This window comes from Canis lupus, chromosome 1 (assembly GCF_048164855.1).
Source record: "Canis lupus baileyi chromosome 1, mCanLup2.hap1, whole genome shotgun sequence".
Lineage (NCBI taxonomy): Eukaryota > Metazoa > Chordata > Mammalia > Carnivora > Canidae > Canis > Canis lupus.
Genome location: NC_132838.1, coordinates 99,753,037 through 99,768,415, shown reverse-complemented (window position 1 = coordinate 99,768,415; position 15,379 = coordinate 99,753,037). Strand labels below are relative to the sequence as shown.

Below are 15,379 nucleotides of genomic sequence, written 5' to 3'. Positions count from 1 at the left end.
CCCTCAGCCAGGATCTGCCCATCAGCTCACGCCAGGACAGGCTCAGCAAGCCTCACAAACATTCCTGCAGGTGAACATAGCTTTGCAACAACCAGGAATTCTTGCCTGACTCTACTGACCCCCGGGGTCACACAGCACAAATCTGGACAGCAAAGGACCCCACCTCATCCAAATCTCTGCTCCTTGGGAGGGACAGCAAAGGTGGAGTGTCCTTAGTGCCACACTGCTGGGTACTCATGACACCCAAGACCCATGCCTCCCCTCTGCCCACACCTCCTGAAATGGGCCCCAGGCTGCTTCCACTTCCTACCCCAGGGTTACTGACACACTGGTTGTGTTTCAGGCCCTGGAATCACATTGCCTGGCTGGACCCCCCATCACCAGAAGTAGGGGTCAGAGCAGCCACAGAGAACAAGTCTTGTGCTTTTGTATTATTCTTTATTTATTGGTCCTACCAACGTGACCCTTACCAGGCCCACAGTTCCTATGTGCACTGGCTTTTCAGACATCCGTGCCGCACGGCCATGTCCCAAGTCGAGACCAAATGCTCCTTCCTACTCCTTTCCATGCTCTGCCTCACTTTCTCAGAATCTGAAGGATGTTTGTTTGTGTCTGTGTAAAGGTTCCTTGGCAGGAGAACATGCATATGATCTTAAAATAAAGACAACATTCTGACACTAAGATAATGCACAGAAAAAAATACAGTACTCAGACGTCATTGCAAATAAATACCCCATACAGATGAAGTTATCGTAAATGTAACATTATTTCTTATGAATCAACACTGTAACAGAGGTGAGAACAGGGGTCCCTAGAACTAGGAATAAGAAATGTTTATTCCAGGAAACAGAATTCTTTTATTCTTGCTACTTTTATATTATTATAATTTGTCCTTTATTTTGGAGGAGGGAGGATGCGCTCTTCCTCCCTGAGTACCAATTTTACCGAGGCACCGCCTCACTCAGCAAACCCCACGGGATACAGCCCGGGATTGCCCGGGGGCTTTATTGAGTTCTGTTTCCTGAAACTAACAGTGATTAGTTACACCAAGCAAGAGAATATAGAACGTCTCTCCCTCACATCTGCAAAGAACGCTGCGGCAGCCCCTGCCGGCGCCCCGCCCCCCGCTCTTCACAAACGTGGTATGCTGTTCGCACCACTTGCTCAGCTTGTCCCGCAGGTCCATTTGGTTCCCAAAGCACACACGACGGGCGTGTGTTCACTTTCCTTTTCTCAGCTCCTGAATTTGCAAGGATCCACACGGTAAAGAATCACTGACTAACAGAATTTTGCACAATTGCTGTTTTCTTTCCCTCGATGAAGATGCCCAGGTTCCGGCGTGAAGGCGTGCGCCTGTTCACACCTGCTGCTCCACATTGGCCTTCAACATCCCCGTCTAGCTCTGCACTGTCCATTTAGAGCTCACCCTATGCTGGGACACCTCCCTTCACTGATGAAGGCACTGCTGGCAATGATTAATTACTAACAAAAAGGCGTTGAAACAGAACACCCTGAAAATTGACGGCTGTAGGATTTTCTAAGTGTACCACAATCTGGCACAAAAACCAGAGTAACAAAACAATTCCAATTTGGAATTTCACTGGTACAGTTGTATAAAATTCTGTTAATCAGTCATGCTTCCCAATGTCCTAAAACCCAGAAGATTCTGGAATTTGTAGGTAATACTACTCACTCAATAATTTATTTTTTGTTTTCAAGTGCCTATTACTGTTTAACCAGAGCAAAGGTCAAGTTTTCTTCTTGTTACATTGAACTATTCCTAAGAATAATAATAATACAATATGAAAAACCCCAGAATCGGAATACCCTGGATTTCTTAATGAACATGGCATTTAAAATCTGTAATTTCAAACGTGAACCATAATGCCGTTTGACCTAAAAGGCTGCTGAACCACAGCGTGGATACATTTCGCCGAGCTCTTTGCCGGGTCGAGGCCTTCACCTAAACCTAGAGCTACATGCTAGGAAAACACATCCGGGCCCCGTGCTGATGTCAGATCAACACGGCGGGAGCTAAGTGGAGCGCTACAGGACCACGAGACAGACCACGGCATCTGAGACCGTCTCTATGGGGGGATTAAGGAAGCAAATATAATATCAAAATATCAAAAGTGCACAGGTTGATCAGATAAAAAAGGGCATCTGTAACAGGGAGACCCCAGTGTTGAGCGTTTCTAGCGGGTTTCTAAGCGAGCCTGATGGCCGCTGTCCAAGCAGGTTCTTCAGCGCGGCACAAAGGCCTTCCAGGCAGCAGCTGGCGGCATTCTCAATTAAAGCTTTTTTTCCTCTGCCATTAAACACTCAGGGAATGCTAATTTGGAAAGAACTGCAGTGGCATATCCAAACACGTTTCTAAGTGGACTTTTGGGCTGCCCTTCCTTCCTCTGCGTGGGCCCACGGGAGGGGGAGGGGCTGCAGCGTGACAGGGCCGCGGCCGAGTCCTCCCGGCAGCTACTCTACAGCTGAAAACGGGAGAAAACAAGACAGCGTTAGAACTGGCACCAGTCAGACAACCGAAGCTCTGGCTGGGCAGGATGTGGTGCGTTAGTTGGCGGCAGAGAAGACCCGCATGTGTTAGGAGGGGCCGCCAGCCCCGGATGCCTCTGGAAGACGCCTGCAGGTATGGAGAGAAGCTGCGGCCAGGCTGGGCAGAGGGCAGAAGCGGCGTGCAGGGCCAGCGGGCAGCCATGCCCCCGGAAGACCTGCTTGCAGAGGGGTCAGCCTACCCCTCCAGGGGGTGGGGGCATCTGAGACCTGACATCCCATCAGCAAAGCAGTACAGAGCTGGGGACAGGCGCGACCTGGCCCGCATCTCTTGACTGCTGGTCAGCCGAAGCCAAGGCGGTTGGAACTGCACCTGGAAGCTGGTGGGGCCCAAGGGGGGAGTGGGGTGAGGGGCTGCGTGATGCCCTCTGGCCACAGGGCTCTTCAGGGAAATGACTGCAGCTTTATTCCTCTAACCCCCACAGGGCCACAGGGAGAGAAATACTGAGAAGTCCTGCTTCCGTCTGATGCAGCCTCTGGGGATGGGGTGTCCAGCCGCTGTTGCTGCCTGTCCCCACCTCCAGGTCTGTGTAGCTGTTAAGGATCCCTTCCTGTCCTGGGCGAGGCTCTGGCTACAGATGTGGGAGTCCCTCATTTTAGCCCCTCACTGGGGGTGTCCAGAGCCCTGTTTCAGGGGGTCTGATGGTAGGCAGAGGGTGAAGAACCCCTCCCCCCCCGATGGCCAGGGACACCCTACCTATGAAGGGACGGGCTTCCTGTGAGGATAGGGTCTGGCCAGGCACTTACAAAGGTTTTCTCATGAGAAAACCCTACGCCTTGGTCCTGCCAGTGCATCACCCCGCAGGCCACCTGACGGGTGTGCGATCTCAGGGAGGCTGCACCTGCTGAGTTCGGGACCCGGGTGCCTAGGCACCTGTGCACCACGTGAGCAGGAGTAGTGCTGTGTGCATGTGTGCCTGGGCGGGAAGATGCGGGGCTCGGGGTGTGGGGAGGACTGTGGACTTGTGTCCCAAACACAATGTGCAGTGAGATGCCACACAAACTGCAAAGGAATCCTCTCTGTAAACTGTGCCCGACTCTCTGGCTAGGGCCCCTAACACTGCTTCTGGCACCAGGGCTGCATTACACACATGCAGGGAACATGCAAGTTTCCTCTCAGGCTCCGTCCACCCCCCACACCCCACGGGAGCCAACGGCGCACGGGCCCCGGGAAGCCACGCGGCTCTGACCCCTGTGACCCCTCTCCCCACCAGGAGAGTGGCTGCCAGGAGGGGTCCCAAGGGCTGAGGACAGACACAGAAATCACAGGGTCCAGGTGGAAGAGCGCACCGCCTCGGCCAAGTCCTTCCCTCTGTGCATTAGTCACGGTTAAGACCAGCCTAGCACCGCGGTCCCACTGCTGCTGGGTTAGTGGAGGTGAAGCAGAGGGTGACGTGCGGCAGGGTAGCTGCAGCTGCGGCCCCCGTAACCCTAATCGCAGTAAATGTTATACTTCTCGCCACAGAGCACTTGGGTGGTGAGCCCGGCACCCTCGGCCCTGTCGCTGGCACAGGCGCAGGTGTGACTTACGCTCGGGGTGCCTGGCTTGGCCTTGGAGGTGGCCTTGGCGCGACCCCGCCGGGTCTGCTCATGATCCAGCTCGAGCAGTTCCAGCCGCTGGGTGAGTGCCAGCTTCTGCTGGATGGCCATGCGCAGCAGGGAGTTGAGTGTCTTCTTCTCGTCCTCTGCGGCCGCCAGCTGCCGCTGCATCTCATCCAGCTGTGTGATGTACTCGTCACACCTGTGGGGGCACCAGGGGCGAGGGCGTGGCTGAAGCAGCGCAAGGCTGAGGACCGGAGGGAGGCCTGGGCAGGGGGAGGGGGCTCCGAAGCGTCCTACTCACTGGGCTGGAGGGAAGCGGCTGCCCCCCAGCTCTCTGGGAAGTGCGCCCCAGCTGGTTTCCACCATGGGAACTGGGAGGTGGTGCCTGCCCTTCAGGCCCCAGGTGGCCGAGGGGTGCCTGGCCCTCACAGGTGAGCCCAGGCAGGATCCAGCTTGTTTCTGGAACCATGGGTGCACAGTAGGTACTTAGCAAGTGACCCGACGGATAAGCAGAGTACAGGCAGGTGCGCATGTCCTCTCGCCCTACGGGGCTGGGAGACAAACGCCCCCTCCAGGTCCGTCCCTCACCTCCACCTGTCCTTCCTCCCTGAGTCTGTGACCTCAGCTGTGTGTGAGAAGCCAAGTTCTTAAATGAAATGGCACGGAAGCGAGGGTGGCCAGGCCACCCGGGGTGAGGCACTGACCGTGAGGCCCCTTCAAGCTCTGCCCCCAGGACAGGGAGCCTCCGGGGAAGCCAGGAATATCCTACAACTTGAGGAACAGCAGCCTCTGACCAGATTCCAGCCCCACCTCACCCACAGCCTCAAGGGCCCTTCTGGACCACGAGGGCCCGTGCCTGCCCGACACCAGCCAGCAGGGGGGCATCGTGCCCCTCAGCGCAAACACCTGAACCCAGGCCCCCGGGCAGGCCTGCCCTGACTTCCTGGCACAGGCACCTGGGCTGCCGCGTCCACAGCTGGCTGCCCTCCCCAGCTCAATCCCAGCTGGCAGCTCACACCCCAGGGTCCACTGCTGTCAGGCAGGGAACCTTCCTGGGGAATCTGTAGACTTCTGCCGGGTTCTGAGGGTGGACTCCGCCCTCACGCTGCCAGCCCACCTTGGGCCGTGGGCTCTCAGCCTCCTCCTGTTGCATGCAAAGTGCAGGCGACACTGCAGATAACAACCCTGGGGGCTTCCACCTGGGGCCAGAGCCGTGGGCATTACCTGGTGGCAAACATGGCTCGCAGGGAGGAGAAGGTGGCCGCATCTTCCTTCAGGGCCTTCAGCTCGTTACGCAGTTTCATCATGGTCTCGGTCACCATGGCCTTCTCGTTCTCGTACTTGCTCTTCAGATTGGCCAGAGCCACCTCCGCTGTCTGGGGGTCAGACACACAAAGGGCAGGGGGTTGAGACACATGGGGAGGGGCCCTCCGTCTCCTCGAGCTGCTGTCCGAGGCCCAGGGAGGGACAAGACCCGCCCGCCCAGCTGCACACCTGCTTGTTCGCCTTGAGCACCGTGCGCAGCGTGGTGATCTGCTCCCGCTTGGTGCTCAGCAGTGACTTCAGCTTGAGGATCTCCTCCATGAGTGCCTCCCGGTCCTTGTCTGCAGCAGGGCCCAGCTCCTGGGAGGCCAGGCGCTGCCGCGACAGCTCCGTGGTGCGGTCCACGGCCGCCTGCAGATGCCTGATCTGGTCGCGGATGATGGCGATCAGGTTATAGATGTTCATGGGCTCCCGGCGTGGGTCACTCAGAGGGGAGGGCAGAGAGGGGCTGGGCGAGGGGCTGCTGTCCCCCGCCCCACCTTCCGTGGCTGGCGGCCCTTTGGGTAGGACGGGTGAGCGGCGCCCACGGGCTTCAGGGCTGCAGTGGCCAGCGCCAGCCGGGCCCTCTCGGTAGTAGTCCAGCACGACGCGAGTGGGAGTCTCGTTGTTGCACATGCACACATGGTGGTACAGGTTGGCCAGCTCTTCACTGAAGGTCACCAGCTCGTCCTGGGCCACGCTCAGGCTGCCCTGTGTCTCACCCGCAACGTCACTCACCTTCTTCAGCTCTGCCTGCAGCCGGGCCAGCAGCTCGCGATCCTGGCGGCTGGCCTTCTCTAGCAGGGAGACCTTCTCAGTGAGCGCCTGGCTCTCAGCCTCGTGGCGGCCCTTCTCCTCAGCATGCCGGGCCTCACCGGCCTCATGCTCACCACGCAGGGCTTTCAGCTGCTCGCGGAGCTCACCTGCCTCTGCCAGGGCCACACGATACTTGCAAGCCAAAATCTCAGGCCCATTGATGTCCACCTCATAGTAGTCCCCGTCCTCATGGCTGTCACGCTCCTTCTCGCTGTCCAGGGCTGTCCGCCGCTCCTTGCTGGCCTGCAAGCGCCGCAGGGCGGTAAGGTTCTCTGTGAGGCGGCTCACTTCCTCGCGCTGCTCCGAAAGGGCCCCCCGCGCCTGCTCCAGCTGCTTCTGTGTGTCCTGCAGTGATGCCAGCAGGCCCACCTTCTCCCGCTCCATCTGCAAGAGCACAAGAGCCCCATCATCAGCCCACCGGAGCCCAGAAAGACCCAGTGGTGACCCCGCCGGCACCACAGCTATCCCCCTGCAGGTCTGTGCTGTGTGTAATGAGGGTGCCATGTGTGGGGCCTCGATGGGCCCCTCCTTGGAGATGTGTGGTAAATGGGGGTGGGCCATGCTACAGATCCCAGAACTCTGTTCTATACAGGGCGGGAAACTCTGACATGACATGTCCAGAGGACGCAGCTGCAGGAGATCGCCTGTGAGCCCTATGAGGCAGCAGGAGGGAACCTGCAGAAACCCAGGCTGTACCTCCCCTCAGCTCTGCAGCTCCACTGATGCTAGCAGTGTAGACTCCATAATAAATACTAGCAAGAGGGGAATGGGGCACCATGAGAGCAGAGCTGGAGCAGGGAATGTGCACAGCCGCCTCAAGGCCCTGTGGCTGGGACGACCCTGGCCACCCGCACCTGCATCAGCTGCTGCTTCAGCTTCTGGATCTCAGAGATGTTGAGCTCGCTGAGGAGGTCAGACACCAGGCTGGGGGAGGGCGGGGCGAGACCGTCCTTGGAGGGCGTGGAGGTCCGGTTGTCCAGCGGCAGCTTGGCCAGGCTGGCATGTTCGAAGCCGTTGGCCAGGGCCTCTGTGTCGTCACCGAGCTTGAGGCCATCCAGGGAGACATGCAGGTGGCTGGTGTAGAGAGAGTCGTTGATGCTCATGTAGTGTGACAGCTCCTTGCGGAGGCTGAGCTTCTGCTCCCGCTCCGTCTTTAGGGTCTCCAGCGCCTCCTCCAGCTGCCGCTCCGAGATCTCCTTGAGCCTGATGGCATCCTCCAGCTGGCTGTTGAGGTACTCAGTCTCCTCCTCCAGACGCTTGATCTCGTGCTTGAGGCCCTCAAACTCCACCTGGGGAAAGAGCGACAGCGTCTTGTGCCTGCACAAAGGGGAGGCAACAACAGGGCTCAGAGCGCCACTGTCAGCAGAGCCAGGATGCTCCTCAGAGCCACAGATGCCACGGAAACCAGAACGCATGTCTCTGCTGCAAATGCTGCAGATGTCAGGCTACTTACAATGTTACTAACTGCGTCCTGACTGTAGATTCCACAAAGTTACTTAGTGAACATTAATTGTTAATTGAATATTTTAACAAATATAAAACATGTACCAGGACCATCACTTGTATTCCGGAATCCAGAGGGACCCCGACCCGGAGGCTCCCCAGGGGAAGCGGAGGTGGGGAAAGAATCCAGAGCTGCATGTATCTGGAGGTGGATGAGGGGGTAAGTGCGGACAGACACCAGTGCCTGCAGTGGGGACTTGGGAGTCTATGGGAAATTTAAAAAAAACATTTCTTGGGATCCCTGGGTGGCGCAGCGGTTTGGTGCCTGCCTTTGGCCCAGGGCATGGTCCTGGAGACCCGGGATCAAATCCCACGTCGGGCTCCCAGTGCATGGAGCCTGCTTCTCCCTCTGCCTGTGTCTCTGCCTCTCTCTCTCTCTCTCTGTGACTATCATAAATAAATAAATAAAAAAAAAATAAAAAAAATAAAAAATAAAAAAAACATTTCTTATTCCAAAAAAACAAAAACATTTCTTATTCTGTCATATTGGTGCAAGAAATAAGGAACAGACCACTTATATGTGGGCCCGAGAGGACCTTAGGGACTCACAACTTGGGGCAGGGGGAGGCCCGGGGAGGGGCCAGCCTCCACCACCTGCCACCAGGGCCTAGTCCAGCATCACGGCAAGTCTGTTGTGTGGCCCGAAGCAGGCGCTCTGTGCCTGGTGTCATGCTGCCGACATAAACACCCGGGCCATGCCCCCCACACAGATGGAAACGTCCAGGGAGGTTAGGGGATCCTGGGGACATAGGTGGCAGGTGTGGCCCTGGGATACCACCTGGATGTCCCATCAGCAGTGGCAGTGACCTTCCTTACCCTGCTGTCAAAGAAGCCTTCTCTCATCCCACCTATTGCCGGGGTGTCCGAGCCCTGACACGTCCCTGCTGGTCCTCACTGCCCATCGGCACCTCCTGGCCAGGACCTCAGACAAGGGGCTGGCAGACCACGGACAGTGGGAGGGACGGGTCCAGGGCTCCAGGGGTCATGGGTGCATCCTGCTACTGCTGCGGACAGATGGAGCTGGACAGCCTGCCCCTGGGCTCCGGTGTCCCCTCTGCTTCACCTCTGGTATTTGTTTCCTCAGGGGCTGACTGGGGACCCCATGGCCACCCCCCACCCCGCATCCACGCCACGCGGCCCTAAGCTGGGCTGTGGGGAAGGCAGGGGCGTGCCATGGAGCACGGAGGCCGTAGCCAGATACTTGCCTGGTTCTGCCTAAGCACAGACACCTGCTTCTGCAGGCTGATGTTCTCCTCCTCCAGCTCCGAGTAGTCCTGCAGCAGGCGAGCCTCGCGGAACTTGTACTCCTTAATGTCATCCCGCAGGCGGCCACGCTGGGTCTCCACATTCTGGTTGATCTGTGTGGGCAGTGGCCACGAAAGTGACTTAGGGCCCTGGGGAGCCGGGAAGTGTGCCCCAGGTGTGCCCTCGGACTCAGCACCGTGCCCCACTGCTTGTATCCGAGAAACGAAAATGCAGGTCCACACGGTACCAAGTATGCAAACTCCCCAGAAGCCCGCCTGACAAACAGGGAAACAACACGTGGTCGGTCCACACAATGGGGTGTCATGTAGCCATAAAAAGAAGGTGATGCCACAGCTGTGACGTGCAGGAACCTGGGACCCCCACCACAAGAGAAGGAGACCAGATGCATGGTTATGGTTGTGTGACTCCAGGTGTTCAGAACAGACCGACCTGCAGGCAGAGGAGGAGGAGAAGGGGCGGGCACCGGGGGCAGTGACGGAGCATCCAGAGTGCACCTGGGATGGTACCTGACGTGTGTACAGGTTAAGTGAGTAGTCAGGGATGTGGATTATCTCAGGGAAGGGGCTTGAGGATTCAGGGTCAACACAGACGTGAGGCAAGTGTGGCAACCAGGACTCAGGGATTCCTAGCCTGCTGCCACAAGCGCCCTGACCAGGGCCTGGCTGGGTCCCCTGGCCTCCATCCTGGGACATTCTGGGCTGTCCTGTTGTGTCGCAGGGCAGTGAGTGGCTCCCCGAGCCCTGTCCACTGGGCCAGCTCCCTTCTGTGCCGAAACAAATGGCCATGCTGACAGCCCACCCTGACCTCCTGGACCCTCTGCACCCCAGAACCGAGCGCCAGGCTGTACATGGGAAGCTGCACACTGGCTTTGCCCTTGACCGAAATGTAACCTGCATGCTGCAGAGCATCTGCCAATGGCGCGCTGTGGCTTCAGCAGGCCCAGAGTGAGTTACCTCACTTCCCGTGCACATGGAGTACGTGCTGGCCCATCCCCCTTGCCTTCGCCCACACTCGTGGGACAAGGCCTGACGTGGCCCCTGGAGGGGTGGGAGCCAAGGCCTAAAACCCACCCAGGCCACAGGTTTGCACATCACGACCCACAGGCCGTGGTGAGACCCATGAGCAGCTCCCCCTGTGGCCTGGGCAGATCCAGCCTTCCCCATGCAGTGTGACATGCCCATGAGGTCTATGGGGTCCCCAGAAGTCACCCCACCCTCCTCCAGGGACAGCACAGCCTCCAAGCATAAGCCCTGGGGCTGACAGAGGGCACGTGAGTCCTGTGGGCAGTGAAGGGAGTCCCCAGCTCACAAGCTGGCCCCAAACACCACGTGGCAGGGCAGGCGAGGGAGCACCATCCACTGACGTGAGACCCAGATGCCTGCATTTTGGGCCCAAATTGGACACGGCAACTCTGCCAAGCACACGCCCAACTCTGAGCACTCAAACCAGTTCCAACTGGCCACTGGGTGGTTTGGTTCCCCCAAAGAAGCATCTTCTTCCAGGTGGCCTGTCAACTGCAGCCCTGAGGACAGGCACAGGCAGAAAGCAGGGGACGTCCTGTCCTGACAGGCCAGAGAAGGTGGGCGCGGGAGGACCAGAACTCGGGGGCCTGGCAGGCTCCCTCTCCGTGCCCTCGAAGCCTCCAACCCGGCACCTAGCACACTCATGCCTCAGCCCCCAGGCGCCCTGAGTGGGAGTAGACCCTCCCCTTCCATGAGGAAACCATGCAGAGGCGAACCCACGGACACATGGAACTGTGCAAAGACAAACACACACCCACGCACTCTGGGCAAAATGCTGTCCTCACACGGGCCAAGCCAGGCCTCTACTCACCAGCCCTGTCCACCCCAAGAAGGACTGAGGCCCCCAAGTGGGTGTATGGGGGGTGAGCAGTGAGGTCATGCCAAGGAGACTCCCTGCCTGGAAGGTTCCAAAGCAGTGCTGATGCCCTAGGCCATGGGTCCTGCCACCTGGAGCATGGCCACTGGACTCTGGGTATGGGGAAAGAGTAGCAGGACAGGGAATACAGGGCCCAGCCCTCACGAGGGGCCTGTGACAACTGCACAAGCCAGCCAAAGGACATGGAGGGGTCTTGGGGCTTGGGGGGGGGTGTCTCCCCTCCCACCCCAGCAGGTTCTAGGCAGGTTAGCAGCAACAGCCCAGGCGGGACCTGCTGTCTCCAGGCAGACACCGCAGCTGGTCTGGTCAAGCAATGTGGCATCTGCAGGGACATGGATGCTGCCACAGCTGCTGTGGCCAGAAGGAGGGCCGGCCCTTGGCGGGGACAGGAGGGGGCAGCCAGGGACCTTCTCCTGGTCCAGAGACCCCCAAGCACCTGGCAGGTGTGTCCCGTGTGCAGCTGCAGAGACCAAGGCTGGCCTGAGTTCACCTGAGCCAGCCGTCCAGGCAGGGGGTCCACCTGTAGACACGCGGCCTAGACCCCCAACCCCCTGGGGGCTGTGCACCTCCTGGTGGGGTCGGTTCCCAGGAGACCCACCCTCTTCCTCCTCTGTGTGGGACTCCACCCCTGCTGCCTCACCTACACACCACAACCCCCACCTGGAGCCTGGCAAGGCTGCTCCTGACCCCTACCCGCCCTTCCAGCCAGCTCCAGGCACCACCAGGCAGCAACCAAGCCTCCCTGGCTCCTGCCCTGGGTTCCAGGGCACAGAATTCCACTGGGATGTCTGTCATTTACTCCAGGGCTCAAGGCACGTGCAGTCCACCTGGGGCAGCAAGGACAGGGCCCCTGGGCAGAAAGGTCACCTGGGAGGGCCCCACTGGGCAGGTGAGGTGGACTGCCTCCAGCCCAGCCTCTCAAGGGCAGCCCCCCCTTGCCAAACAAGGACCCCCTTCCCCTCCCCCAGCGAATCCCTGGAAGGCCTCAGTCTGTGCACCAGACCTGACTGCCTCCAACCAACTGCTCCCCAGCCACCCCAGATTCTGCTTCTCCATCTCCAAAATGGGTCTCAAGGCCTTGTCCCAGGACAGATGCTAGCTGGGCCCATCCACACAAGTGAAGAGGTCAGAGGTCAGGACCTAGGGCTACCAGCCCAACCCTAGGCATGCGGACAAACCACCTGCTCCTTAGTTCCCCCCACCCCCACAGGGTCACCGAAAGGACAAGTTCTGGAGCAGCTGGAACCATCCCATGTGCTGAGCACACCTCACACAAATTGCACTACAGAGGCCACGAGGTCCTCCCGGAAAGCCGGCATTAAGCTGTTGGGGTTTGGTCAGAGGGCATGGTACAGCTGGCATAGCATGAAATGGGCATGGCAGCTGGACCGGGCACTGGGAACTACAGCTACCCTCAAAGAGGGGATGCCCCAGGGGGTGACCCCGCACAGCTTGCACGTCACACCAAGGCAGGTGGAGAGTGGCCTCCTGGGGGCAGTGCATGTCATTACATGCATGTAGTCCTGGCTCCTCCACCAGGCCTGGCCGTGGGTGCCAGCCTCATGGGGAGAGGGGACGGCCACTTCAGAGGCCAGGAGGGAGCCTGGCACAGCAGCTCAGGGCAGCCACATGCCCAGGACCAGCATAAGAGCGATAGGAACAGGGTGCGGATGGGGCTGGGCCTGTGGGGCGGGAGGCAGGGCCCTGAGAGAAAAAGGTGGCTGAGCGTGCATGGGGTGGGGAGTGGCCGGCTTCCTCCTGAAGCACCAACAGGAATGACAGGAATCCCAGCCCCACAAACCTGCTTCCTACAGGACCAGTTGAGCTCATGTCCTGACACCCAAAGCCAGGAGTCAGCAGCTTACCGGGGCTCTCCCCATGGCTCAGACATGAGGAGCCAAACAGCCCTGGCCAGGTGAGGCCACCTGGTGGGGCGAGGCTGCAACCACCTTGGTGAGGTCACCCTGCATTCCCAGAGGCCCTCCCCTCACCCCCACCGTGGTAATCCCGGTAATCCCACGGGAAGAAATGAACTCACGAACTCTGGCTCCACACATCTGAGGCCTGCCCACCCCCTGGATCCAAGCCCAGTTCTTCCCAGGCCTGCAGACCTGCATGAACTGTGACCCCAAGCCAGGGTAGGTGACCGTTCTCCACTGCTGCCAGCCCCTGGGCTGCGTCTCACACCACAGGAGCCCCCTGCCAGCCTCGGGTGGCCCTGATGTCGAAGCGTGGACCTCAGAACCACCCGTCCATCTGGTCGGCTGTCCCTGCCCCCAAAGTACACAGGGCAGAGAGCAGGTCCCCGTGGCCCAGAACGAGGCCCCTCGCTCTTGCTGATGAGAAGCCAGGGGCCTTAGGCCACGGCCAGAACAGCCCCCACAGACTCCAGGCCACACCCACTGCCCCGAGCTCGCTCACCCCCCTTGAGGATGGCCACATGCGGAAGGCACGACACACCTGCCCTGCCCTCCCCTGGGCTCGCCGGTACCTCCTTCAGCTCCTGCGCCACGGATGCCAGGCGCTCATTCTCCGACTGTGTGTTGGTGAGCACGTTCCGCAGCTGCTTCAGCTCCGTCTGCAGCTCCAGCACCTTTCGCACGTAGTACTGTTCCTTGGAGGCCGACTCCTGGATCAGACTCTCCTCCCGGCTCTCACCATCCGCGGCCACCTTCTTGTGGTTCGTGTGCGCCTGTCCAAACGCCTGCGCAGAGACCAGATTCTCGTAAGACAGAGGCCGCCGCCTGCAAGCCCTGAGGAGGACACCCCGGTGGGGACACTAGGGTTGGGGGGGATACAGGGGGTGGGCCATGGACGAGGGAGTGCAGGACACCTGAGGGCTACACAGGGCAGCAGGGCTAGTGGTCAGGTGGGAACAGAGCCAGGGAGGAGTGAGGTGGGGCTGATGGCCAAGTGGGGCCAGGCAAGGAATGACCCAGACGATGAGGTGGCCCTGGGACCCCCAGCAGCACGGACCCTTTCGGGAGTCAGGCTGCTGACCCAGGAGTGGGGCAGAGAAGTCCTATCCTAGGACCAGGGCAGATCTGAGGCCCACATAGCACCCCTCTGCCCCACTTCAGATGGAGAAACAGGCCAGGGCGGCCTGGGAGGGTGTGAGCCCAGGTGTGGGCCAAGAGAGGAGATGGGAAGGTGAACCAGTCGACAGACCAGCGTGTGTGCCCCAGCGGGAGACCCCGCCCACCTGCCCAGTGTCTGGAGGAGAGCTGAGAGGACGCCCTAACCCCACCAGGCCCAGAGGGGAGAAGATGCCCCCATCCCCACCCCATCCCCATCCCCACCCCCACCCCAGGCCAAGGGAGGGCTCCCAGGGAGGAGGCGGGTACACCTGGCATGGTGTAGCCGACCAATCTCAGCCTAGGCCCAAGACCAGTCACCAGGACAACCCCCATGGGCCTCCCCCCTCACTGGCTACCCCATGCAGACTCCTTACAGCCTCCCTGCTCACTGGGAGGGCTCTTGAAGAAGGAAGAGTTGATGTCTTTATTTCTTGAAAGAAACGGGCATTTTCACTTATTTCACTATCTGAGATGAAACCTAGGAATTCTGTCCAAGAAAACTGGGAAAACAGGCATAAGGGGAAGGCTGTTACTGCACAGGACCACCTTCTGACATAAAGAACCAAACCGTAGAAAGCTGGTGGGGCCTGGCTAAAGGAAGCACAGTCTGGTTGGGGTCAGCATTCTGTGAAAACGCCCATTTCTTTTCAAACCAAGTCAGCTCTGCTCTGAGACTCCGGGTGCTGTCCTCTTCTGTCTCAGTAGATAAAAAGTCTACACAGGACTTGCCCAGCCTGGGCAGTGGCCCTGACCCCTAGCTGCACAGCAGCCTGGGGTAAGCAAAACCTACCTAACTTCTGGAAGCAGAGCAAGGACCTGACCCACAGGGCAGGTGTGCTGGAGAGCCCCGGCCAGCTGAGGGCTTCCCCCTGAGCCTGCAGACAAGCCCAACCAGGTGGCCAGGGCCAATTACACGCACAGCCTCAAATTGGAGTGTGGACATCCCACTGGGTGTGGGGTCAACCATTAGAGGCTGTCCCAAGGCCAGACAGCTCAACGCGGTGATGCATGCAAGCGTGTGCACATGCACGTCCAGGCCTGCCAGCCATCCAGGCCTGCCAGCCACGGCCCAGAGACTGGTACCTCCTGCTGAGCTAAGAGGACAGTCACAGGGACTGGGAGTGGCTCCTCATGCAAAAGTGATCATTAACTGGGAACTTTGTGTCAATTTTCAAGTCATAGGACAACCAAGTAGTGAGGCACAGGGCACAAGCAAGCTCCAGGACAGCCCTCATCTGCCTCAAAGGGCCCGTGGCCATGGTGCTGGAGGAGATGGTGGGGAGCAGGCCAGGAGGCCTTCAGGGAGGAGGCAGTGCTGCAAGACGGTGGACAAGGCAGCAAAGGCAGCAGACCTGCGGACAGAGGGGACAGTCAGTGCGAACCTGTGAGGGCACCACCCAGGTGGACCA

The 15,379-nt window shown here is 59.3% G+C and overlaps 1 protein-coding gene across 2 annotated transcripts in view; it reads right to left on the bottom strand.

Annotated features, from left to right (window-relative positions):
• Positions 1-418: 418 nt before the first annotated feature.
• BICD2 (BICD cargo adaptor 2) overlaps positions 419-15,379 on the bottom strand; it is a 39,284-nt gene continuing 24,323 nt past the window's right edge. Inside the window, exons 2-8 of one of the 2 annotated variants that reach the window (XM_072842448.1) lie at positions 13,385-13,597; positions 8,934-9,086; positions 7,080-7,514; positions 5,602-6,609; positions 5,332-5,483; positions 4,096-4,306; positions 419-2,483 (exon numbers count right to left, since the gene is read on the bottom strand). In XM_072842448.1, coding sequence (XP_072698549.1) covers positions 2,478-2,483; positions 4,096-4,306; positions 5,332-5,483; positions 5,602-6,609; positions 7,080-7,514; positions 8,934-9,086; positions 13,385-13,597 — 2,178 coding nt within the window. In that variant the 3' untranslated portion in view covers positions 419-2,477. Of the gene's footprint in view, positions 4,307-5,331; positions 5,484-5,601; positions 6,610-7,079; positions 7,515-8,933; positions 9,087-13,384; positions 13,598-15,379 lie in introns of both variants that reach the window. The other variant, XM_072842439.1, reaches the window with a different exon arrangement.